At 40.7% G+C, this 25,690-nt stretch overlaps 1 protein-coding gene across 4 annotated transcripts; it reads right to left on the minus strand.

The window, feature by feature from the left end:
• Positions 1-1,284: 1,284 nt before the first annotated feature.
• Positions 1,285-25,690, minus strand: clcn5b (chloride channel, voltage-sensitive 5b). 4 transcript variants are annotated; one of them, XM_026352780.1, is made up of 18 exons: positions 25,600-25,690; positions 25,387-25,511; positions 24,583-24,735; positions 15,364-15,533; positions 14,892-14,991; positions 13,704-13,888; positions 13,226-13,348; positions 12,255-12,461; positions 11,797-11,877; positions 9,780-10,014; positions 9,492-9,667; positions 9,042-9,182; positions 7,881-8,067; positions 6,545-6,687; positions 6,128-6,277; positions 5,834-5,939; positions 5,372-5,588; positions 1,285-2,485 (listed from the first exon to the last, which is right to left on the minus strand). In XM_026352780.1, exons 3-18 carry the CDS (start codon positions 24,722-24,724, stop codon positions 2,395-2,397), a joined length of 2,454 nt encoding a protein of 817 aa, XP_026208565.1. In that variant the 5' UTR covers positions 24,725-24,735; positions 25,387-25,511; positions 25,600-25,690; the 3' UTR covers positions 1,285-2,394. The 4 variants fall into 4 exon arrangements, with proteins under 4 accessions (XP_026208565.1, XP_026208566.1, XP_026208564.1 ...); XM_026352781.1 differs by having other exon boundaries at positions 25,387-25,664; XM_026352779.1 differs by lacking the exons at positions 25,387-25,511; positions 25,600-25,690 and adding an exon at positions 24,857-25,274.

Here is a 25,690-nt window from a genome sequence, read left to right on the forward strand (position 1 = left end):
CCACCGCCTCTACAGAAATAAAACCAGCCTTTAAATCCAGCAATACTTTTTTAAACACACACTGGACAAAAGAATACAGATTCAGCGTCATGGTGTGGTGTGAGACAGGCAGAGCATTTGTTGTAACGTGTTATGTTGATTCAATAACGTCTCAGCACTATTACTATTGTAGGTCACCACAGGTTAACATCAGCTCAAATACCTTAGCACAAAGGTCAGAGGGACGTTTTAAAAAGAGATGTAACATAGAGCACATTAGAGACAGCTCTCTTGTCCAGACATGTCCAGACAATTTTTAGGTTTAGCTCATGTATTAATGTGATTTTCTGGCTTATTCTTAATTCTGGGGCCAGACCGAGAAAATAAGTTTAGGAGACCAAAACTGATCGCCAATCGTGGATCTCCCTCTTTTCCCCCCTAGTCTGCTTTGAGAACAAAGCAAATTAGTCAGACCAAAATGTAGGTGTTTTACTACCAACCTGCAAACACATGTACACCTCAAAGTTTGGGCCTTTTACTATGTATTAGTAGGTATAAAATGACTACTTTAAGCTGGCTCGCTAGTGCTAACTGGCTGATTAATTTAACTCTGCAACAGAGAATGTCTGACCACTTGGGGGCAGCAGAAACAAGCTGGAAGATAAACACCGACATCGTGACAGATTTGGTAAGAACCTGTCGGCCTTGTCTGGCAGATACAGAGCAACATAACCATTCATTTGGAGTGGTGTTTTTCTGACCACAGCCTGCTGTTAGTGACAATGATTCTCATGCTGAAAAAGCTCAGCGGAGCTAAGAGGACCAGCACAGTCAGGTGAAAGCTCCTACAATGTCATCACTGACAGAGCAGCTCCCAGGTCTGATGAAGAGGAAAAAGAAAATCAAATTAAATGGATAATTAAAGCGTTCAGAGCCGAGATGAAAGTTTATGAATCCTGGAGTGGAAACCGACTCCCTGGTATGGAAAGAGAGGCCGACACGTTGACCCGCTGAACCTTTAAAGTGTTAAAAATAGTGCTGAATATTATTCTGTTTATGATGGAGGATTAGCAGGGAACCGGGTCGTGATATAGTGGCTCCAATTTCACGAGCTGCCTTTCTCCCTCAAGAAAACAGTATCCACGAGCAAGACACTGATTTCAGACCACCTTCGGGGTTTTACAGCCGAATCTAACTTAGTTTCACATTGTATTAAAGGATGTCGCCCTGTTTCTGACATTTTGTCACCATGTGTGAACAAGATCCTAAACAAAGAAAACACACACACACACACAAAACAGGCTCTCAAGTCTGTGAAATAATTTAGTGGGACAAACAATTTCACATTTACATAAATTAATATATGCGTTATGATTCTTTCTCTGTATTTTAGCCCTTCCAAAGAAGCCCAATAACACTTTAACACTTACATAAGGCATGACACGATTTTTGCTGAATTGTCTTTGTATATGTGTAAATTTTATATGAGAATATTGATTGCCTTATTCCCAATGTGAAAGTCAGTATAATAGGACGATGCTTCATAGTTCCCAGACTGAGTCTATTTGACAACAACAAAAAAAAAAAAAAGAAAACGACGTCTGGATTTCCCAGGCTGTCATGAAGTCTTCATGGAGTGTAAGTCTGTGTGTGTTTTAGATCCTCTTCTCACACTCATATCCTTCACCCTGGAGCTACAGGAACCCTCTCAGACAGAGGGAGGTTAGAAGGGGGAGGTGCCCAAGCATCCATCAGCCCAGCTCCCAGTGCTCTGTCTGGGCTTGCTGTGACAGCCAGAGGGCAGGCGTGGAGCTCCCCAAACAGCCCTTCATCTTCCCCGATGCCTTTCTTTTCCCCTAACCCCCCCCCCCCCCCTCCTCTTCCTCATCACTACTTCTCAGTATCTCAATGAAGAGATGATCTGTTCCAACCTCCTTTTGGCTGTTTTCCTCTCAGGTACAAGGAGAAGCAAGATGGCAAATGGAGGAGAAAGATTTCAGAGGGAGAAGGTGATTTTTGCTTCTCAGGGTTACGGATCCGTCTCTCTTGATTAAAAACAGATCTCAGAACAGATGTGATGCTCCAATTGACATCTGTCCTACATGCTTTTGGCTCAAACATGAAATAGGGGCTAATAGTTTCAGTTAGGATCAGTCTTTGTTTTTGAGAGATTTCTTTTTTTTAGTGGTGCACTTGATTTCTCAAAGCCAAAAATGCATCCAACCTAAAAAACAGCATCCATTGTTCTGTCATCTGTGCAAAAGGAGCTCGGCTTACTTGGCTTTCTCTGAAGAGCCGTTAAAAGTAAAAGAGATAAAGGTGTGCATCATTCAGTTGTACACGCTGGTGCCTTCTTACTCCCCTGGTCTACAGAGGACAGGATCAAGGGTTGATGAAGAGGAAGGACGGAGGAGTTCAGTTAAAGAGGATGGAGTCGGGGTCTCTGTTGGCTATCTGTGCCATGTGTTTCAGTATGTCCTTTTTAGTGATGATTCCCAGTAGCCTCCTAGTCACAGAGAGAGAAGGAGAGAGAGAGAGAGAGAGAGAGAGAGAGAGGAGAACAGAAGTCAGGGAAAACCAGATTACTTCATATCATACTTTGTTTGCTTCGTCGTGGAAAGTCAGAGACACTGACAGAAAGCAGAAACACGCATATCAGGCCGACGTCTGACTTCATATCTTGACACTGTGGCTCAGCTCAGTTTTATTTCTGTTCCAGAGAAAAACTGGCTCGTATCAGGAGATCAGAGCAACGTGAAAACACAGGGTGAATGAGGAAAAACACAACGGCCCTGATCACATTAAGAGTCTTACTAAATTGAACCTAACAAAGTAAAAACAACAACTGAAAAGAAACAAAATGACACGAGGAGTGTTTTCGAGCTCACAGATCAAATAATGGCATGTCACCGAGCCAAATATCTGACCTTCTACTACTGTTAGTCTGGGAAAATACCTTTTTTCCCTGTGATGAAATTAACAGTATCCCATTTACATGATGACTGCAGAGATAATATGCTGCACTTTACACAGCCTCAAGGTCTTTCTCCTGAGTGTGTCAAACAAGCCTCATTCCCAGACAGTGAGTGATTCGTCAGCTTTAAAGCTTCATGTGAAAACACAAATCCTGCCTGATCAAGCAGAACTATTCTTTTCAGTCAGATCCTATCCCTACTTTTTTCTCACCCAACCCTGTCTTTCCCATTCGCTGCCCACCATTTCCTTTCAGCGTCCTACATAATGTGGAATTGCTCTTAAACGTTTCCATTCACATCACACGTGGATCCACTCTGGTACAACCTCAGCCTCCCATTGTTGGGCAATAAGCGTCTGAAGCGAACATAAGTCTCTGTGCCTGTCAGCAGCCTTTTTAAACAGACGTGCACGCCTACTGGAGACTGGAGAGTTTTGTTGAAAGCAGCTGATTTTCATTTGTGCCACCGATACAGGAAACGAAATGCGGGATGATAAAAATGGTGAGCAGCACAGTGGCACAGTCACACGCAAACTGGTGTGGCTGCAGCTCACGCTCAACGTCTTGACCCCTGGGCCACCACAGCGCCACAGAATTATATTAAATTAACTAAAATGAATCTACTTTGTCATTTGAACCGATAAAGTTTGAGTGTTTAGACTTTCCACTTTTTTTCATTTTCTAGCCTCTGTCTTCACATCTTTCTGTCTCTGTAACAATGTATCTCTGAGTGAAAACCAAATCCCCTGTGAATGCTTAGTCCAAGATTTAACTCAAAACAAACTCAAACTATGTGAGAACTGTGCGTGTGTGTGTTTGTGTGAGCTTAGGTGTATGGAAGCATCTTCTCTTCTCTTCTGGTCTGTCTGGATGTGATTCTACAGAGCAGCATCGTCCTTTTGTTATTATACTGAGCGATATTAAGTCTGACAGTCTGTGTGTCTATTGTTCAGCCAAGTGGACCTTTGCAGAGCATGAGAAGGGTATGATGAAGGCAATGATTTTAATACGAACTGGAAAAAGGAAGATTTAGTGCACATGTTTGAAAGATTGCCCCCCGTTTCCTGGCAGGGAAAGGTATTTGTGTGTTTAATCATCCATCACATGCATTAAAAGGTGAAGGGTGTAAGATTTAGAGAGGTCTATTTATAAGTATTGTTTAATCGTCATTAGCTTAGAAAGAGCTACATCGACGTATGGAGTGGATACCCTTTTACAGAGGCAGTCATGTTGTGCTGCTGTTGTTTCTACAGTAGCCCAGAAACAACCAAAACCAAACCAAACCTCTTCTCTACAAAGGGAGTCAGGTTTTGCTTGAATTTGGGTGTGTGACGGGTGCTCAGAAGGTTGTGATGAGGCATTGTGATGCTGCAAAATCACGAAAACATGAAATTCATTGGCTAAATAATGAAGCTAAAATGCCTACTCAGCTATTTGTTTAAAATCATTGTAAACTAAAAGTCTTTGTGCTCTGGGGTAGATTTAACCATTTTGTCCCATTTGACATGAATCAGCCCATAAGCCCATAAACCTGTAAAGCAAACTCAGAAGAAATGTCCACAGAAAGGTTACAGGATGTCCTGACACAAACATCTCATCTCTGTTTTAGTGTTTCTCAAACTTCCTTTCTTCTTTAAATACACTGATGGCCAAACAGTGCATTAATCATGTCCTGATCACTGAGATCGCTTTGAAGAGAGACACTTTAAACTCAGAAGAATTTTATGAGCTATACAAAATACAAAAATAGCAGGAAATTGCTCTGATGCCAGAGCAATGATGATCCTTCCTCTGTTGCCTGGTCTCACGAGTCACATGTCATTCCAGTTTTGCTGGTGTATCTGTAATGTCTCCATCGGGTCAACAAGGATGGTTCCCATTACAGAAACCGACCGTAAATGTGATACAGATACGATGTTTGAAAGGGGCTCTGAAAATGTCCTCGTAACGTTCACGATAATGGGGTCAGTGGCAGTGCAAAGATTTGAGTAAAGGCACCTTGAGAATTTCTTAAACAGCCTCTTCGTCATTATCAGTTTACCTCTTCCTCCCTAACTCCTGTTGCTTTTCCTTTAATGCATGAGCTGACAGTGGAATGATCCCGAGGCTCTCCTACACATCCATCTGTCACTCCTTCCATCCCGCTGGAAGCACAATTTCCTGAAGATGTCTCAATTAAATATCTACAGGAGTGGGAGTGTGGACCCTTAATGGTTTCATCCGTCTTTCCTCTCATCTATCAGACCCACCTTGCTTTTACTTTGTTGTACTTAATGGTTCATGAAATCACCACACATCAGGGGATGTCCTACCCTAAGCTCTAATATAATTATGTTTTAGGGAGTTTGTGTATCACATGCTCAAAAAGCAAAATGTGTAGAAAAAGTCCAAGCAGGCAGCGTATGAGTGTGTTCTCACCCATTGTGTGTGACTAGACACTGGCGTAGCCCCAGTTTCCTGAAAATATCCACAGTGATGTCCATGGGTGTGTGGTCAGTGACCGTAAAGGGGCTGAGGTCCATGATTCCTCTGAGGCGGAGGGGAGGTGGGGCATCAGGAGGCTGGGAAGGAGCATGCTCAGAAAAAAACACCTGGGAGGTACTGACGATACCCTCCTGCCGCTTCCGGGCATTGTCTGAAAATATATTTAAAATTTTAAATAAATGAAAATGGCTGAGAAACGGTCAAACTGTGAAAATATTGTATATACCAGTATTATTTTTGTAAACTGTAGCAGGGTTTCATAACTTTAAATACTGTGACTTAATGTCACACAAAAAAAAGATTTTGTAATAAATATATTTTATGTTATATATATATATTATATGTTTAGCTTTCCCATTAAAATGTACAGCAGAGGATCAAAGCCACAGTTCTGACCTATTGATATGAGTAGATCTCTTCTAAAAACAAATCCAACGAGCCTCTGGGACTCCTGTGACACAACTACAGGGAAGCCACTGTAGTGTGTGCTCTCCACCAAGGTCTGGGAACATAATGAAACGGTATGTTATATGAAGTATGGTACAACATCTACCAATCAACATAGCCTTAGAGCAGATGTAGGTAACATGTTTTTACAGTAGCTCTTTCCATATTCATATATTGACATTCTGTATTTTTACGATTTTATCTGCTCTGTTATTACGTATGTGTGATTGTATGTGTCTTTACCTCCACCTCCCCTACAGTCATGCCATCCTGTGTGAGCACTGCCAGCGCAGGGTCTGACCGCCTTGGCCTCATTACATCCACAGCCAGGCTGCTGTGCTCAAACTCCTCTTTTGGCTCCAGGAACGGGTATCCATTCAACCTGATGTGAGCCTGCAGAACACAGACGAGAAAATACAAACCTAAGACACTGACCACTTAAATCTAAGCACATCACACATTTTTATTCGAATATGTAGGTTTTTAACTGGAGAGGAACCAGCTGTTACATTTAGTGACTGCAGTCTGCAAAAAATACATCAAACTAAAACAATTACACCATAAAAACAAACAAACAAAAAAACAACCTCAAGAGCCATTAGACACGCAGAAATTTATATTTGTAATAATCTTCAATGACAGCACAGTTTTACATCTCACCTCATAAATTCCCTCTCTTCCAAAAGCATCTGCCACCCACTTGCTGGTCATTGTTGCAGCCATGAGGGGGACGATATACTCTAGACCACCAGTCAGCTCAAACATGATGACTACCAGCGACACCGTCATACGAGTCACTCCACCTGAAGGGAGACGAGAGGAGGGATAAGATTAAGATTATCATCCTAAATGTAACCAATCCATGAGTCACATTGTTAAAGTATTATTGTTATACTAGGGTATTGGAGCAGCACACAAAAGACACTGCAGAAATGTTAAATGCCAAGAGATACTCTACTTTAAATTATTTTGATATTTCCTTTTCTGACTCATTTCCCATTATCTTTGTATGAACATGTTGTAGTTATGGTCACTGGTTCCTCTTTGAATGCAGTTGTAATACATATTCCTCTGTTGCAGCCAGAAACCAAGGCTACACTTGAAACTTGATGCCACAAACCAAAGCTGTGGCTTCCTTCCTCCAAACAACTCGTATAAGTTAACTGGATGTGAAGGAATTTCACTGTGAGCACTGTGAGTGTTACATATCAATTTTTGAGGGGATGAAAACCAGCTCTCTTTTCTTCATTACTCTGTAATCCAAAAACGCAAAAATGGAGATGATTATATACTCTCCAAACTGTTCCCTGATGTCGATTGTTGAGTCGTTAGAAAACAAGTACGTGAAAAATGTAGAATTCAACCACAGAAAATTAAAACTTTTCGAGGCATAAATCTTTTGCAGCCTTTTCCATCACGGACTTTTAAAAACATAAAATGACCATAATCAACAATAAAAAAAAAGTAATGTAAAGGGTAAATAGCCAAATAAGCTCTCCCTTGGAGCTATGTTTCCCGCTGTACACATAAGATTAAATGTTTTATCGTTTTGATTAATAACAGCCCATTTTATCATGCTGGAACAAATTTTACTGCAGCAAAGAGGATAAAGATCTTTGGCTTTTGCTAAGTGAGATAAACTGAAAGTAATTATTCACAAGGGCACTAAAAAAGCCCAAAATGCACTAAACTAATGGAAGGTAACAATTATTTGGACTTAATTGCAAACTCGTATGAGTAGAATATTGTATCTTGTAAGCATGTGATGAAGTAAGGAAGATATTATAAGTCAACAACAGGGTTTAAAGTCTTCCTCCATCAATCAGTTTTAAACCTCATAACTGAGTCTTGGGAGCAAACAGCCTTTCCCACAGCAATGAAATGTACTACACAAATCGTTTTTTGACTAGTGTTCAAGATTACATTTTTGTTAAAGTACTGATCTTTCAAACAAATCGAGCCCCAACTCATGTTCTTACTGCCATACGTGTCTCACCTAAACACGCGGCGGCTCCAACCATGGCGTAGAGCCCCGGTGTGATGCAGTCTGCTCCTTGTGAGCACCACCCTTTAAAGATTACCCAGTCGTGGTGGTAGTAGGCCAGCTGCTCCATGCCAACACCAAGCAGTCTGCCAGCTATGGCTCCGACCGCCATGCTGGGGATGAAGAGACCAGATGGAACCTGGAAGAGAAAACAACAAGATGAAAGGTATTAGCCAGCAACGTTTAGCAAATTAATTTGTTTGTGTGACAGTGTAAAGGTTATTAAAGCAGATACGCAGGAAAGATACAATGAATTATATTGATTCTCACTACAATGGGCTACAGCAAAAGAAAACATACAATAATGACAATTAAGAGTAATGAGATCTAAATTTAACAGGTAGAAAATAAAGCTTATGGAGTGGTATACAGTAACTGATTCATATGACATTTGATATCACTTTAGTTTGAGAGTGTAAAAGATCATTGTTACAGTTTTTAATGTTAAAGCTGCTTAAGACTAAAGACTAAAGTGGAGGACTGTTGTACAAAATTAATGATTTATCATGCTGTCGATCATATTATGATGTTCAACAAGTGCAACAAACTGCTGGGCTGCAAAAGCATCATTAGCCTGCAGGTTAAATAACAATGAGTGTCCTCCTCGATGTTTGAGGTGTTTAGTTCAGTGTGAGCATCAGCAACAGACTTTTAAAAAGGAGGCTGGCTGGCTGTAATTAATTACAAATATCTCCTCCTCCTCTTTGACAGTACCGCAGCTGGTGCCCCTTTGAGTCACAGTTTGAAAGCTTCTGCCTGAAAGTAATAATGACGTAAACCCCAAAGTCATTTTCACTAACAACTTGATCCTGCAGTGAGCCACATGATAGTGAGTCATATTGCTGTGACTCAGCATGTAAAACACACAAAAAGGTTTCAGAGGATCAATTACACTTTGTCTGAATAGTAAAATGGGCCAGAGCAGTGATTAAAGCAAGGCAGTGGGTTAAAATCTGATTCCAGATATATTAGAGAGAGACTGTCATTGAGAAAAAAAACGAGTTCAAAGCAAAGTGGTGATACTTAAAAAGGTGAACCAACATGTCACAAGTATGGAGATTTCAGAGAAACACAACTTGCAGTGTTTGTTTATGTTGATGCGTCTCGACTAACCTTCATACCAAAGGTAATCACAGTGATCAGCATCTTGAAGATTAAGGCGAGGGCCAGCTGCCACAAGGCCGTGTAAAGGTTTTCTCCTGCTGGCCGGTCTGCTAGGCTGTTCCCTACGCCTGTGTCTGTTGTGTTGGCTGGCTGGGAAGTTTGAATGTTGGAAGTAGAGTAGAGAAGAAAGATAAACATTGAGATGATAGAGACAGAGAAAAATGAAACAAAATGAAAAGCAGAGGAGCAACAGGGAGACGGGCGGGGAAACAGAAGGGACAGAAAATACATTTGAATTTATTGGACATTGTAAAAACTGTAGTTTCCACTTTAAATAAGATCATCTGTACAAAATATAAACCATGTTGATTTTCTGTCTCCACACAAATAAATCATCCCACTCCATTCTCACACACCCACACTCAGCCTCTTTAAACCCACACAGAGTCAACAGCTGACCTGTTTGTAGCCACAGAGCTGAGAGGAGTCGAGCAGGGAACAATCATTGAAAAGCTCAGAAATCAGCTCGGCGCCGCTCATCCTGGTATAGCTGTTTGGAAATGCCAGCAGTGCCGTCATCGCAGTAACGACCAGCACCTCGATGACAGGATAGTGACCGAGACGAGTGGATTTACCTGGTAGAGAATGAGTAATGACAATGAGATTAAAAAGAGCACGGAGGACAGACACAAAGACTGGGGGTTAAAATTAAATCAAGAAAACTATAACCATAACTTCACTACTCACGTCTCCTGCACCAAGCAATGTTGGCCCTGATGAACAGCGCCCCCCACAGGCCCCCAAATATTCCCAGCAGGACGAAGGGTGCCAGCTCCACCAGGTGCCACGGAGCATGAAACTCCACATAGAACAGCACCAGTCGACTGTTTCCAAACGGGTTGATGGAGCGCAGCGTGAAGGCTGCAACCAGAGCAGCAAAGAACGACCGCCACAGAGTCTTTAGAGGAAAGTAATAACTCACCTGGTGGGTAGAGAGGACAAGGAGCTTTACACTGAGAGCAGGGGAATGTCACACTTTCAGATGACAAAAATGAATCTGCATGTGGCCAACACATTCAAAATGCTATTTTGAATAAATAAAAAATTAATTGCATTGATCGACTTGTTATTTTCGACTTTCATAAAGCAGCACTCTGAAGATTTTGGAACAAACCAGAGGTTGTAAAAGTCACCCTCTGTATCCTCATACATCTACTCCCCTGAGTGTTTGACATTAAGCTGCCAAGACGCATTTTATTTCTAGGCACTGCCTTTCATGACACTCAAAGTCACCGTACAGCTCAAAGCAAAAATTACAACAATAAAAAATATTACAAGTCAAGGAAACCATACAGATAAAATTAATCATAATTATTATTAATAATAAGAAAAGAGAAAATAACTAAATAAACATGGACAAAAGTCACAGCACCAACCATCAGTCTCATTTGCGTGTTTATCTATTCAGTTGTGTTGAGCTGGCATTTGAATGGTGGGGGTGAATTAAGATTAAGAAGTACAGGGGGGGAGGAAATATTTAAAAGACAAAAAGCAAGGGAAACCCCAGGACAGAACCTTGGGGGACACCAGCGGTGTCTGGGAGTGGGTGCAATGTTTATGATTTCAACTGAATGAACTGAGTGCTGCCAGATAGAAACAATTTAAACCAAACAAGGGTTATGGAAGTGAGTTTTGCACAAAGCTGTTTCAGTTTTTTTTTTTGCTTGTAAGATATGCATGAAAATGAGAGGCAACACATTTTCTTAAAACCTTAGAAAGGAATAGGAGATTGCAGATATGATAGATATTATTAAAGTCATTGTAATTCGCACCAGGCTTTTTCAGTTTAGGAAAAACAGCAACTATTTTAAGGGGAGAGGGAACAATTCTAGTGATGAGAAGAGTGAATTATGCGTGTCATGAAAGGGGCAAGAGAGGAAATGGTTGCCTTAATGAGAACAGTTGGAAGGGGGTCTAATTGGCAAGTAGATGATTTGGATTTTTTAATTATATCAGAAATTTCAGCAATGGATGGTAGAGTGAATGCTAAAAGGAACTGAGAAGGGACCTCTGAGGGAGCGGGAAAAGATGTATTTTGATGGCTGTTCATGGCTGAACAAAGAGAACAAAGCTTTAGAATCACCTTCATTTAGGTTGACTTGACTAAAATAACGTGGATCTAGTCTGGGCGATACAGTCCTTATAGTGAGAAATATGAAATAAATCTCCTTATGCACATTGAGACCTGTCTTTCTGTAGAGTTGTTCAAGTTGGTGCCCTTTAAGGTTAAGCAGTCTGAGAGCGGGTGTGTACCAAGGTGAAGACAAGTAAAGGGGACAGATCTGGTCTCAAGTGGAGTCAGGTCTTTAAGAGATTATAAAGACTGATGTTGTAAACATCTCATAATACTGGAGGAAACTTTTTTTTCATGGTTTATGATACCCCAGTTTAGTGTTACATGATCAAAAAAAGCCAAACAAAACCAGTAAAAACCATAAATAAAAACCAGTTCAAACCCAAAACACAAGTGAATCTGATTCCATTTGATCCTGGTTTGTGTGTTTCACTGGAATAAAGTCGCTTCTGCCTAAAGTGTATGTGTATGTGTAATTGCAGTATATTTCCGATGTCATGTTGCATCAAATTTTTCAATGTTGTGTGAGATTTGAGGCTAAACAAAGACCAGGATCACCAGACTAATCACTGAACTCGTTAATAAGCAGGAAGGAGTTGATTGTTTTGGTAAAGCAATAACATTACTTACCTCTTCCAGACTAAACAGGACTCCGCCGATTGGAGCACCAAAAGCCACAGACACACCGACTGCTGCTGCAGCAGATAACACCTAAATGAAGACAGAGATAACAATTTTCATATGTGTATTTCTCTATGAAGAGTAAAACGAAGGATTTAAGTCACTACATTATTTTTTTTTATTTTTGGTGCTATTTTCATATTTCATTTATGTAGTTTGCTCAAAACATTCAAAAGAACACAGCATTCTCCCCATAGTTTAATGAACATTTCAACAGAGTATTAGTATCACTAGTGTTAAATCCCAGTGAAAATAGTGATGCTTTAGCCATAGTGTGCTGGGTCAATCAGGGCTACTAGTGCTAAATAAACTATTTTTATTGATTATTTAATCTATTTATTATTTAATGGTTAGTCTATAAAACAACATACTGCCAGGACTGTCACGTGAACTGCGCCAGAGCTTACCTCTCGCCGCTTGGCCTCGTTCTTGCGATACTTGGTGAACAGATGACACAGAATGTTAGCGCAGCAGCAGGCCACATGAACCAGAGGGCCCTCCTTTCCTAAACTGAGCCCAGAGGACACAGCTAAAACCAGGGTAATGGTCTTGATGATGAGCGTCCACTTCCCCAAGTAGCCTCGGATGATGAACCCGCTCAGGATGGTTTTAATCTAAGAGATAAAGACAACAAACCAAATGTGTTTGTATGTGCATCTATTAGTTTGTATGTGTGGAGAGGATCAGGATATGTTTGTGCTTGTGTGCGTTTATGTTAGGGAGGGATTCGTTTAGATAAGCTCTGGTGAGAGTATGACCAAGGGAGAGACTTTTGTTTTAAATAGGCGGTTCTTGTGTGCATGAGGCTACTGACCACTGTCTGACCTTACGGTGACGACACTGTTACAAGAAAAGGATTGGAGTTCCACAAACTTTAGAAGGGTTCTCAACTGAGGGTAAGAGGGACAGTCATTTTATAGGGAAGACACTCCAGTGTTTGTGTGTTTTGACTTGTGTGTATGAAATGGGTGAATCTGTTTGGATATGTTAACCCTCAGTTAAGTTTTCCACTTGTATTTTCAGAAGGTAAGAACATCCTCAGCTTTTCAAGTTCTCAGAAATAGAGTGAAAGAAACAGAGCAGAAGACAAAGTAAATACTGGCAGCGTGACAGCAGACGGTTGTTAATAAAAACAATGTAAATGGACGCTGTAAGGAAGGAAAGTAGCAAGACTGATCTACAAAATGTTTTTACCAATAAATAAAGCTAAAGAAAAAAACTGTTGATATAAGATGATACTGATATTCACATCATAAAGCTGTGATCGAGGAATATTAGTGTCAAAACACTCCACTTAATAAAAGCAAACATCCCTAAATGGCTTTTACTTATAGACAGGCAACACTGGGGAAAAAAATAAAACAGTCATTAGTCTCACCTCTGGTATTCCTGAGCCACAGGCATACGGAGCGAACGCTCTGACCAGCGTGACAGCCAGCAAAGAGAAGAGCAGAGCCCAGAAGATGTACATCATGTAGTTCATTATGTACGCAAACGCACCCTGCAGGTGACACATAACGACACATATTAATTAATGATATCATCTCTCTGTAACTTTGTATTGTTTATTTTGCATCTTCACAGAGAACTTATTTTGTGTCATGGCAGCCTGAATCCAGCAGGTGGAAGCAAATCAGCGTTAGAGCTGTTGCTGGTGGCATAGGAAGTGTTAGTGAATGCTTAGTGTGTGGGAGACACTCATGATGGTCTTTGAGTTGTGAAAACAGGTTCAGTTCTCCAAGGTAGTGAAACACAAGACAGCAGGCCGCTGCTCACAGCCATGGAATCAATGTTAAGTTCTAAGCATCTAATTTTGCGGCAGAACATTTCACTTCTGTTTTGTCATATTCTCTTACCTCTGACTTCCCTGTTATCAGCTCTGCCCAACTCTGCCACTCAGGGCAGCGGTCCCTTTCCTGGAACGTCTCGTTGGACATCCAGCAGCAGTGCTCATGGTTGAACCAGAAATCAGTGAGACACACTCCTCCCTTTAAGTCTGACAGCCAGTGAGCTGCGATATCGATGCCGCCAGCTAGAGCACCTGCAGAACAGAAGACGGGGGGGAGGCATTTTTTGTTGGTAAGGTTTTTACTCCATTCAAAGACCACAGAGGCTTCTGTGGTTTAATGTGCATTCATGCGTACAGAACAAGCATCCATCATCAAACATGTGGGCTATTTCTTTGGATTAAAGTCATCCTGCCTGTTTTCATACTGCTGCTATTTTCTGGTTCTACACCTGCTGTCTGCCACCACGTGGGAATAAACTATCAGCTGACGCAGGCAGCACAGAAACAAGAGGAAAGGCATGAACAGGTACATCCACTGTTAGATTTGTTCTTATAAAGGTCACCATTATCAATAACTGGTGAAAACAAAACACTGCACTGTGTATTGATGATTCAAATTTGAAGTACCTTTAGTAAAATGTACCACAAACAACAATTTCTCGTTAATCTACACACTTACCACTGAGCTGATTGAACACTGTGTGTCTTAAAAGAGCAATATGTAGCCCTGACAGGTAGCATTTAAAAGGGGTCCCGCAGTTCAATTTTGAACTGTTGCACAGGTAAAAGACACTGAATGAACACAAGCAAACAATAACTCTGCCGATGGCAGGAGATAATGAGTCCTACACTTGGTATGTTGCTCTTATCCTGTGTTTTTATTATTTCAAAATTATAAACCAGGTAAGTGTGGATTTTATGGCTATCTGTCTTTTGGACATGGGTCTGCTTGAGGCATGTCTAGTTATTCTGAAAATAAACACACACTGATGCGAAAACACACACTCTAGACCTGGAGTTACTACTTTCCAAGCCCCTGATAAGATACTGATAATGTAACATTAATTCCTTAGAGAACAGTTGATACAAACCTCATTATGTCAGTTATGACTACTATTTCAACTTTGTATGTTTATTTAATCTCTAATAATGGTCATTTTGTTATTTAGAATAGAAAATCTATTATAGACAGTTTCTTTAAACAAAATGAGGATAGTTGTGTGAGCGTATCTGTCTCTGTATTTGTGCGCACTACCTGACATGAGTCCGACTAACAGCATGAGCAGCCATCCAGAGAAGGCATCGCAGAGACTGTGCAACAGAGCCACTGTCGACTGTCTGCTCTTATTGGTGATCTGGAGGGACACAGAGAGGAAGGTGAATAAACAGTGATTATCACCATTATTGTTTGTTTTGTTGTTTTTGCTTCACATATTGTATTATATTACATTATACCTGGTGTCTTAACACAAGCCACAGCGTTATTTTATTCTGGATACGCTCTTCGCCTAAAGTTAGATTTTACTTCAGCAATCTGATAAATTGTAGTGTACATGTCTTTTGAATTTACTTTGATTTATTTCTATTCTTAATTACCCAGTTTCTATTTGAATGTTTGTTTGTATGGTCCAACAAATAAACACCAATCAGGATATGGACAGAGCAAGATGACACATACACATGGGTTGTAACTCTATTTTAATTAACAGAAACATGCTTCTTCGTACCTCTCTGTGTCTGTCACGGTCTTTGCTCTTCTCTCTGACCCAGTCGATAGTGTTGAAGTCTTCATAGGTGCCCACTCCAGGCACAAGGTCCTCCAGTGGGTCCACAAGTTTACTGGGGCCGTTTCCATTCATACCGGCTGCTCTGCTGCTGCTGCTATAATCCTCATAACCTGAGTGAGAGGGAGAGAGAAACCAATTTTAGACATCATCACACAAACACCAGCCTGCTTCTTGCTACCACATTGTTTTTCACTTATCATTTTATGCATTTTCTTCACTGTTGTATCTGAATTATTCCCATGTTTTCATTTAAATCACCTGCGTTTTAATTTGGATGTTAACTGTGCTTTTTTGTGTCGTCTAAGAGGCTTTAGAAGAGTAGAGCAGTACAGTAACAGAAAGAACGAACCATGTGAACTCTAACAAACAAACCCAGGTAAGAACTTCTGCAGTGTTTTCCTACACATACACTGTATTCATTTTAATCTACAAATGTATCAGACAGGCCTAGTGTGGAACTATTTCAACATATTTCAACACACACAGGCATAAGCTAAAATCTAGTCTGAAATCTTTTGGACATGGGTTTAGTTGAGGGTATGGTTGGTTTCTCATCACAAGACCAACACCCTAAGGCCTGCAGATCTCACAAGTCTTACGATTAAAGATGTTGGAGAAGCTAAAAATGTCCTCTTCTCTCAGATATTCCCACTTTCCACACTTATACCAGCCTCGAGAAAGTGCCAGCAGCAGCAAACAGTCACTATTACTCCTGACTGTTGTTATTGAGTAGAGGAAATTGGAAAAGCAGTGCATGAAGGAGAGAAGTGTTTTCATCCGAGTATAAACGGGATATGTAATATAAATGTAAATATTGGTGGGGTCAGTGCTGGGAGTGCATACACATACAAACCAACCTGACATGGACAAAAACAGTCAGGAAGGCCTGATTTCTAAATTCCTAAATTTGTCTATTTAACAATAAGTCAACTCATAGGTATACACATGTATATACCTACCGTTTATAGACATCAGAACTTAAATAAAGCACAATCAGCTTTCAGCATGACAATAACATTAACACATGACCAGAAAATAACAATGGCTGTTTTGATTCAGCATCATCTTCACTTCCTCCACTTCTGCCAACCTGACACCAAAGTAGGTGAAAGTTGCTCCACATTAACGCGCTTACAGACCTGAGCTGACTAGTTAGACTTGTTTTAAACATCTGTTAGTTCCAAGAATGTCTCGGGTGACTAAATAAAATACTCTCCCTCCCTCTCCGTCATTGAGACACCATTAAACAAAGAAAGCTGTCACACACACTGAGCCTTTTTCTGTAAAATTAGAGAAAAGTAGAAAATTAATGCAAAGCATCTTTAAAAGAACATTTTTCAGGAAATAATTCTGCAATTGAAAATGCATGTGTTCATAGTTCTGCACAGAACCCACCAAACATACACAATGTTTTATAACGTCATACCTAAAATCATCACATTCAGCCTCAGTAACGAGCTGGAGCAGCTGGGGCTTGCAGTGCCTTGCTCACGGGCACGCTGACAGCATCTCATGTGACTCAGGGTGAATAAAACGACTTTATGTTACAAAACTCAGTCTCAACTTACGTAACACATCACTGTCCACACAATACACGCCAGGCGATTCCAATGAAAACTATAATGTAGCAACACTCGGCTTTTAACAGGAAGAGAGGGGTTTTAAGCAGTTTTAAGAACAAAAAGACATAATCCCTGCATGACCCTGTATCCAAATGAGTGAATATTAATGCATGGATGCACATTCAAATAAGCTTGTACCGTGTTCTCCATGAGCACTGGCATCACAGGAAGGCCTCTTAAGACTGTACTGAAAAACCTGCTTAAAAAACATCTGTCTTCCAAGTCTATCCAAGTCATTCTGTGCCCTGCTGTGTTTAGCTGGTACTGACCTTTGCACTCAGTAAAGTCTTGAGAAAACTCCCCAAACATACATCCTTCAACTTCAATTTAAAAAGGGACACATGTAGGCAAGGTACAAAGTTATATATACTAATATACAAAGAGAAACCTTACCAAATCAACGCACACTACTTTAGATTCATTCACCTTTTGTGAAACACGCTGACTATACTGTATACACACAAACACCAATCACCAAAATGTAAGCAGCAGCACAGCAACACTGACCTCATGACTTAGTGCCTGATGGCTTGTAAATGGCTTTAATGATTAAACTCAGCAGTGTTAAAGTTAAAGGTATCAGCAAAAACACCACAAACTAATAAAGTGTACTTTTAAACACACGTAAGAGCAGACAGAAGAAACCAAAGACAGGCTGCTTCGAGGAAAATGATGAACATACTGTATGTGTATGTTATTCCAGCATGACATGTGTCAGCACTCCAACAGAGACTCATTTAAAACTTGATTCTCTTTTACGACAGCATGAGAACGGCAGAGTAAAGTACAAACTTCATAGGGAAAGCCACACACACTCTCCTACTCTCTGACAGTTTCAAACTCACCATTTTCAACCAGCTCCTCCTCATCCAGCTGCTTACTCCAGAACTCCCAGGCCATCTTTTATTCCTGGCCACAAAACACCCCAAACCCATCCGCAGTCAGTCACACACACTCAAACTGGAGCTCTTTTCCCTGCAAAAACTCCTGCAGGAAGTGGACTCCAAAAGGCCACTCTCTCATTGGCTACAAAGGTCTGGAGCTCATTACTGATTGGCCTATGTGCTTGTGAAGTAGATGATGACATGCTGAGCTGCTTGGGACTGTTTCTAATAAGCCGGGAGAGCATGTGACTCTCTCTGATTGGCTGACGTGGCCCACTGCGTAAAAGAAGGTCATGTGTGTATATAAGGTTTCGACTTCTAAGATCTTGTGGGACCCTTAGAGTTGTCAGGAAGAGTGAATACGCAGTGTTGTAGGTCAATTTCACAAGAGTCCATTTTGGAAGTGCCGTTGGTTTAGACTGGATCATGTGGAACAGCTGGTAGGAAATTTAAACCAGAAATCCAAACATCTGTAACATTTGGAAAAAACAAACAAACTACAGTTTATAGGATTAAGAACTAAACAAAATGTTCAAAAGAAACTAAATTAAATTTAAAGGCCCTCAACTGGAACCAGAAATATTAAACAATGCTCTTCACAGTTTAAAACTAAACTAGAGTTCAGTGATACTAACCCTGCTGTGACCTCAGGATTGTTACCTTACTTGCTCTCACACAAAAGATCGGAGTTAGACATCTATGAGATATACAGTCCTGTATATTTAAAGTAGATAGGGCTCGACCACAGTCAGATTCTTTTGACTGTGTTGACTGCTTAGGTTAGGTTAGGACCGAGGTCAATTATTCTGCTCCTTATTCTGTTGATTGCAAAAGCAAAAGGCTATGTTATTTTTTTCAAGATAATTTTTTGCCTTACATTTTGATATTAGACCAGGCATTAACCCAGGCCAGAAAGAAAGTCATAGGCCCTCTTATGACATGCAACAAGAGTCCTGGGACAGGGAACTGAACCATAGTGAGGCTGAATGATATGCATCTTAACCACTTTACTAACAGAGGACCTTAAAGAATGGATATTCAATACCGAATCACATTTCTCTTAAACAACACACAACAATCCTGCCTACAACTGAGAATGCCAAAAGTTAAACAATCCCTTTGTACTGTTTGAACTCATCCAGTGCTTGAGGTCGTCAGAAATTAGGTCAGCAACACACAGTCCCTGCTGCAACGCAGCTCGCTTCCAATGCGATAGACATGCTGAGCTCAGCACTCGCTCTGTCTGTGTGGGTTCGTCCTGAGGGGACAGAGCAGACTATAATCTTACATTTCCACAGAATATCAGCATACACCCAACCTCAAAACTCCAGAAAATTTGACACGCTGTATAAATGTGGTGCCGTCTGCCAAAACGTTCACAGTTTATCTTATGTGGATGATTTGCACACACACAAGTGCAGAAAGACAGACACAGACACACAAACACACCGTCTCCAGTGAGGGTTTGAACCTTGAACTCTTGAGGTCTGGTTGTCATGGGAATAGGCGTCTTAAGTGACCCCCGTGACGCTTGGTGACTACAAAACATGCATCTCTGGAAGAAGTTAATGTTGAGAGCTGTCATTAGTTTGCAGAGCTTCAAAAATCCCATTTATTGGGTCAAAGGAAATTGAATAAAGAAGGAATGTGCGTCTCTGCAGATGATTCAGTAACATATCATGTCCACAAGTTTTAAATACTGTATGAGGATATGATGCAACTGTACTGCTGGAAAAGTACCTAGAGCATCTTCAGAGAAACCTGGCACGAAAGTCACAGCAAAGGAAGCACAGAGGAATTTTCACCTTGTCACGGATGCTTGGTTGGACTGAACCTGTAACACAGGCTTGAACAATTAATTAAAAAAATAAATAAAAATAAACAAAAAAAAAACAAAAAGTCAGCAAATGTCTTACATTTATAGTCAACCACCGCACATGTCTGCAAGGCCACGTACAGCCAAGAGCCAAATATCATGTTTTTAAATCACTACATGACAGCTTTAAAACCAACGCTGTAGAGTAGAAATTAAACACTTATATATACAGTATATCAAGAAGTGTATATTTGTTATTCTTCTTAATATATTTACTAGACCAAACTATTACTGATTTAACTTATTAACAAGTTTAGTTTGTGCATCCAGAACCTCATTAATCGTGAGCCACCAGCTAAGATGTTGTAGGGGAACTTTATTTAGAAACGGCTCCAGAGACTAATAACAACAATGACTTCCCTAGTCTCTAGAAAGGATTTCCTGCAAGACAGACGCTACGGTAAATGCTCTAAATTGTAAACAATGACGTTCCTACACACACACACACACACACACACTTTTTATACAGGTTTACTGTCAGTTACATAAAAATACAGAAAATCACAAGCTTTATCCGTCACTTTCACCTTCAAGGTTTATAGAAATTGTGATTTTTCAAATAAAACTGAGCAATACATGATACCATATAATAATGTGGAAAACTAGACCAGAGGAATGTTAATGAGTGACCACAGTAAAAAAAAACAAAAAACAAAAAACAAAAAAAACAACTCCTCCTCCTGCATTATGTTTTATTCCAAACAAAACTTCATAAGCATGGTGTCAAAAGTTAGATTGTTTATGACCACACAGTGCCATTAGCTTGAGTATTAAAATTATTTTTCATCCATTTTTCTCATTAAGAGCTGTCACAATGTGTTAGCGTTGGGTCTAGTTGCACGTGAAGAGCACTTAACCCTTAACTGAATCAGTGGGACATGTAGGGTTTTACTGTGCTTATTCCAGCAGCTCCTAACTGTCTGAACATGAAAAAGGGTATACATGAGAACCCAGCATTCTTCCTTGCATGAATAAAACACATTTTTTTCTACAACAGAGGCAAGGCCGTGACAGATCAACAGCTGTTATGAAATACACAGCTGTTAAAATGTCCTGGGAGGACCTTTACATAAGCCACTTTCTGCAGAAAGCAGCAATATAAGATTTAAATATCACACAATTCTGTTCTGATAATCAATTGTAACGTTTGAAGCATCGAACAACTGCGTTTTCCTTTCATTTGATCATTTACTCGTGTTTTTGCTGTTGTCCACTCTTCTCTCCTCCCAGTTGCCCAACGTGACCTACTGAAGTAAACACTTCTAATAACAGAACGCTCCGCATAGTCAAAATGTGCCTAAAGCCGTGACTTATTCCCTGTTAATCATTATATCGGGTTGTTCCCACTAGCTGAAGCGTTAACAGCATTATCGAGAAAGTCCACTGCCTACAACAGCAGAACTGAGAGGATGTAATGTCGAGATAACTCGCAATAATATCTTATTGTGTGCGCAGCAGCAGTAAAATGCGAAGAGATTTGCACAAATCACAAACCCAGCAACAAAAACAGCAATGTAAGCAATTCAAGAAACACAAAGGCACCTCATAAACTGAGAAAATGCAAACAGACTGTAACTTGGAAGACACGTTTACTATATTCCCCAAAACACAAGTTAAGAAGTCTGGATTAAGAGGTTTTCATCCTTATGTGGGTTTTGGACCCGTTTTTCCTCTTCAGGTTCGAATGAGGTGAAATGTTATTTTCCAGCAAACGTTTCCCTACAGCAGGAGTTCCCAGCCCTGGCCCTCAAGTACCCACTTCTACGCATGTTTTCCAACTAACGTCCCCCACTCCTCCCCTAATCTGAGATGGTATCTTTCAGCTTCTGTCTGTCTGAAATACAAACTGGGCAAGAGTCTTCCAGGAACCCCTGCTCTACATAATACCTTTTGTGTCGCTCTAAGCAGTTGTTGAGGGCTCTTCAATGATTTGAAATAGTCTCTCTATAATACAAGGAGCTTAAACAGCATGTATATATCAGTACTTGATTCAGGATCCAGGCTGCAGCTCTCCAGCCATCTCTGTCTATTTCATTTATCATTAAATAATTACTGCAATGACAGGGTCAAGCGCTGTCAACAAGTGCTGACAAGTTCAAATATTTCAAAAACTACTGGGGTAATATTAACATCAGAGAAAATCTGTGTTATACAAATGTCTGCAGGGTCTAGTTCCATGTCTCTTTGGTAGCATTTCATCCTGTTCCTGCCTTTTAGTAGTTTTAGTGTTATTTATCACTGGGACATAAGCAACACCCTGCTTCATATTACACATTCTCTGCCACAGGAGACTTTAAAGGACCACTACCTTGCTGAGTAGCACTTAACAGAAGCCAGTATTTGTACCAACAACTCCTCCCTAGCCCAAACTCTCCTCTCTCAACTCTAATGAGTCCCTGAGCAACAGGTTACACAAGTCGAAATGATTACAGCCACACAAAGAATGGCTTTTACCGGGACAACAAGTTCAAATGCTCGCTAATGAGCAGTTAAGGAAACCAACAATGCTCGCCTCAAGGGGGAAAATAAAAGTGTGATTTAAAAAAGTGAACAGGCAGGAAATAAAATGCATGCAGAGACAATGGAAATCTAAAAAAGGGCTATTGATGACTGGAGACAATATTTAGAATGTGTGTATTTGTCTGCATGAACCAGAATTTTTTGCTGTGAGTCCTGGCTGTCATGTTCAACTCTGCACGGTGGAGGGAGAAGCTAATCTATGAAATAAAGCAGCTCTCTCTCTTAAAAAAACAAAACAAAAAACAAACCTCTGATCACACAGTTTGCATGAGGCCATAAAGCGAAGCACCACTGTCTCATGGAGAAAGTACAACTTATTCTTTGTGTTACTGCTTGAAGTGGCTCACTCCACTCTCACTCTGTTTCACAACCCACTGAGTAATTTAAAAAATATGTGACTGACAGTTTCTTTATTTCCAAAGAGCTGACACATTGAAAAGTTGTGGTTGAACCCAACGGCAGCAGCCACATCCACTGAGAGAATCGTCTCCAGACTTCCTTCCTGATAGCACAGTCTCATCTCTCCGACTGCCTCATCTGTGCTCCCCACTAGTTTAAACTAGTGGGGAGCACAGGGTGTCTGTGATGTCACGGTGACATCAGCAGTAACCAGGCAGCTGATTTCACCAGCTGACAGTGCTTTATTTTTTTAAATGAGAAATATAGATCATTGCCTGTTTTTGTTCACCTATTTTTAGCAGCATCGTAATTCTATTAGTAATACCTGGACAACAGCTTAATCTGTGGTGAAAACAAGGAAGTGTTATACACGGCCATAGTTTATGTATATAACGTATGTAGCTGAGGCAGCTTTTTAATAAATATATGCATATTCAGATTCTCAGGGTATTTGTATCAGAACTATTAGAAGAACAGACTGTTTTGACTCACTGTATAAGACACTCATCAAGACATCTTTCTGCTTAGACGAGGGAAAAATTAAATACTGTGATAAAACAATATTAGCAGTTATCTGCTGGTTTAATGCCTTGTACCTCATTTGTAAACGTATATCTATGTTGTCCTCCTGCTTTTCTTCAGTCCTGCCTCTATAAAACGCTCCTGATGTGTTTTAAGGAATCTCAATCGCTTTAATGGGAACTACAGTGGTTTCTCATCAGTAGTACTGACTCAGGAATAATCATTGCCAGCAACCCGCAGGCTTTAAAAACACAAGCTTTAAATCTCTTCTCTCAAGCCAAACCATCTCTATCTCACTACTTTTATGTTTCTCTTGGTCTGTTGCTCTAATAAATAAACTTCCTGTAGAAATTTTGTTTGTCCAGTGGCCTGCTGACATCTTCCAATGACTTCAAGATGTCAACTGAGCATTCAGTAATACTAATTCATTTAACTGTTAAGTTGGATCTGGCCTTCAGGAGCTTGCCGTATGTGAGAGAGCCTGTGAAACTGGTGACATCATCAGTAACCGGGTAGCCGAAGTGCAGAAACAATGCGTAGAAATGTCGCAGTTAGAGGAGCTCATCTCGCTCCTCCCACAAACCCTGCTAACTATAGCTCACTTTAATAATTGTTTGCATATTCTGATGTGAAGTACTGAGTCAATCAGCTGTCTGCGGCATGTTTATGAGTGTGTAACTGTAAGAGAGAGACAGAGAGAGCATGTAGTAACTGATTATTCTGATGTATGACTAAAAGCATGTGACACACACACAGCACGCTGCAGATATACAAGTATCTTATCAGTATACAGCTACTTGAAGGACACTAACAGACACATAGTGGACTGTGGAGAATGGATCTTCTTCCATTATGTCACAACTTAGTTTGTGTCTATAGTGTTAAGGAATTTCTATAATGACAAACACTTATATTACTTCTATTACATTATATACATAATATATAACTACGGTTCAAAAATGCATTTAGAACAATAATAAGCAGCTTTTTGTCTGAAAACAACCTTGGAGCAGTTGAACTTTGTCTGGTAATGATCAAAACAAGCTTGACAGAGGAAGGAAATCAGCAAGTTTAAAGGAGGTTTTATGACATCTTTATAGCTACCAGCTAGAAGAGAATTCAAGTTAAGCTGAATAGATAATAAAACTACCTAATTATAATACATCTCCAAAAACTGGATGTGATAGATATATATAGATGCATCTATATGGACAGATGTCTGTTCATTATGAGTCCTGTGAGCTTTGTGCAATGAGTACGGTACTATGTGGACTGTTTAAATGTCTTTTAACATTGCTCTTGAGCTGTTATTGTCTAACAACACATGTGCAGCTACCTGTGCTCAGAGGAGGGACGTCGTCTGTGGAGGAGAAGTCCAGCGTGGCTCCGGCGATGTCCACCATCTCGTCGTCGTCATCATCGTCACTGGGGTGATGAAGGCCGTCAAAGCTCCCGGAGCGGTAGCCGGGGTTTTCCATCCCTTCAAACCCTGATCACAGCACAATAAAGAGAGGGTTAGAGAAGCAGCGACAGGCTGCGGGACCGATCCTCCGGTCGCGGCTGCAGGAGGCGCAGCGCTACCGGCTAAGTGTTAGCTAACACAGCGCTACCTCTGTCACTGCCGGCTGCGAGCTGTCGGGACAAGTTCGCCCTCAAGTGAAACATTATCAGCCAAAGACTAGATAGAAACGGCGTCCAGCATGTCCAACTGTCTCATAAACACGGCTGAAACCCAGTGAAGACACTCAGAGAAGTCATGCGGGCTGTTGAGACAGACCAGGACGGGACAGCCGCCGCTGGCTCCGTCACACCACTTCCTCTCCTGTTTTTTTGCATGTGTGTTCTTCCTAAAACTTGGTGGCAGCAGATGAAAACAGGTCATCAAGCGCCTCCCAGTGAGAAATACACCGCAGCCGACGACAAAACAAAACAAAACAAAACAAAACCAAACAAACAAAAAGCAGATTAGCCCGACGTTAGCTAACGTTTAGCCGCTAACGTGACTCCAGTGACGGAGCAGCCTGTCAAAAACAGCCGCGGAGCTAACTTCACGTTAGTTACACTAACGCTGTCACTTCTGTCTGCGCCTGGTTTTATGAATAAAGAAGCACAGAAAGCGATAAACGGGTTCCTAGTTTACCTGTAAGGGGGGAAGACAGCAGCCGTCCAGCCCAGGGAACAGGTCTTGTGACTCGGATTTGCCCCAACGCCGTCTTCTCCTGTAGTCCGCTTATTATGAGAGCAGTGATGGCAACTCAGAGGAAGCTTGGAAAACGCACAGGCGAGGCCCAATTAAGCCAAAGATAGACGATAATAGGTACAAATATTGTTGGGATATCCAAAATATACATACATATAGTGGAAAACGGATAAATTGTTCGCAGATGGTGATGTTTTTTCCGCTTATACAGCAAACGCCAAGCTAGCATCAAGGTAGCTGCAAT

This window comes from Anabas testudineus, chromosome 18 (assembly GCF_900324465.2).
Source record: "Anabas testudineus chromosome 18, fAnaTes1.2, whole genome shotgun sequence".
Taxonomy (NCBI): domain Eukaryota; kingdom Metazoa; phylum Chordata; class Actinopteri; order Anabantiformes; family Anabantidae; genus Anabas; species Anabas testudineus.

Coding starts and splice junctions, on each gene's coding strand:
- clcn5b (XM_026352779.1), bottom strand. CDS start 24,911: ATGTTTCACTTGAGGGCGAACTTGTCCCGACAGCTCGCAGCCGGCAGT. Junction 8,068..9,041: donor TGATTACCTTTGGTATGAAG/GTTAGTCGAGAC, acceptor TTTCTCTTCCAG/GTTCCATCTGGTCTCTTCAT. Junction 6,278..6,544: donor GAAGAGAGGGAATTTATGAG/GTGAGATGTAAA, acceptor TGTGTTCTGCAG/GCTCACATCAGGTTGAATGG.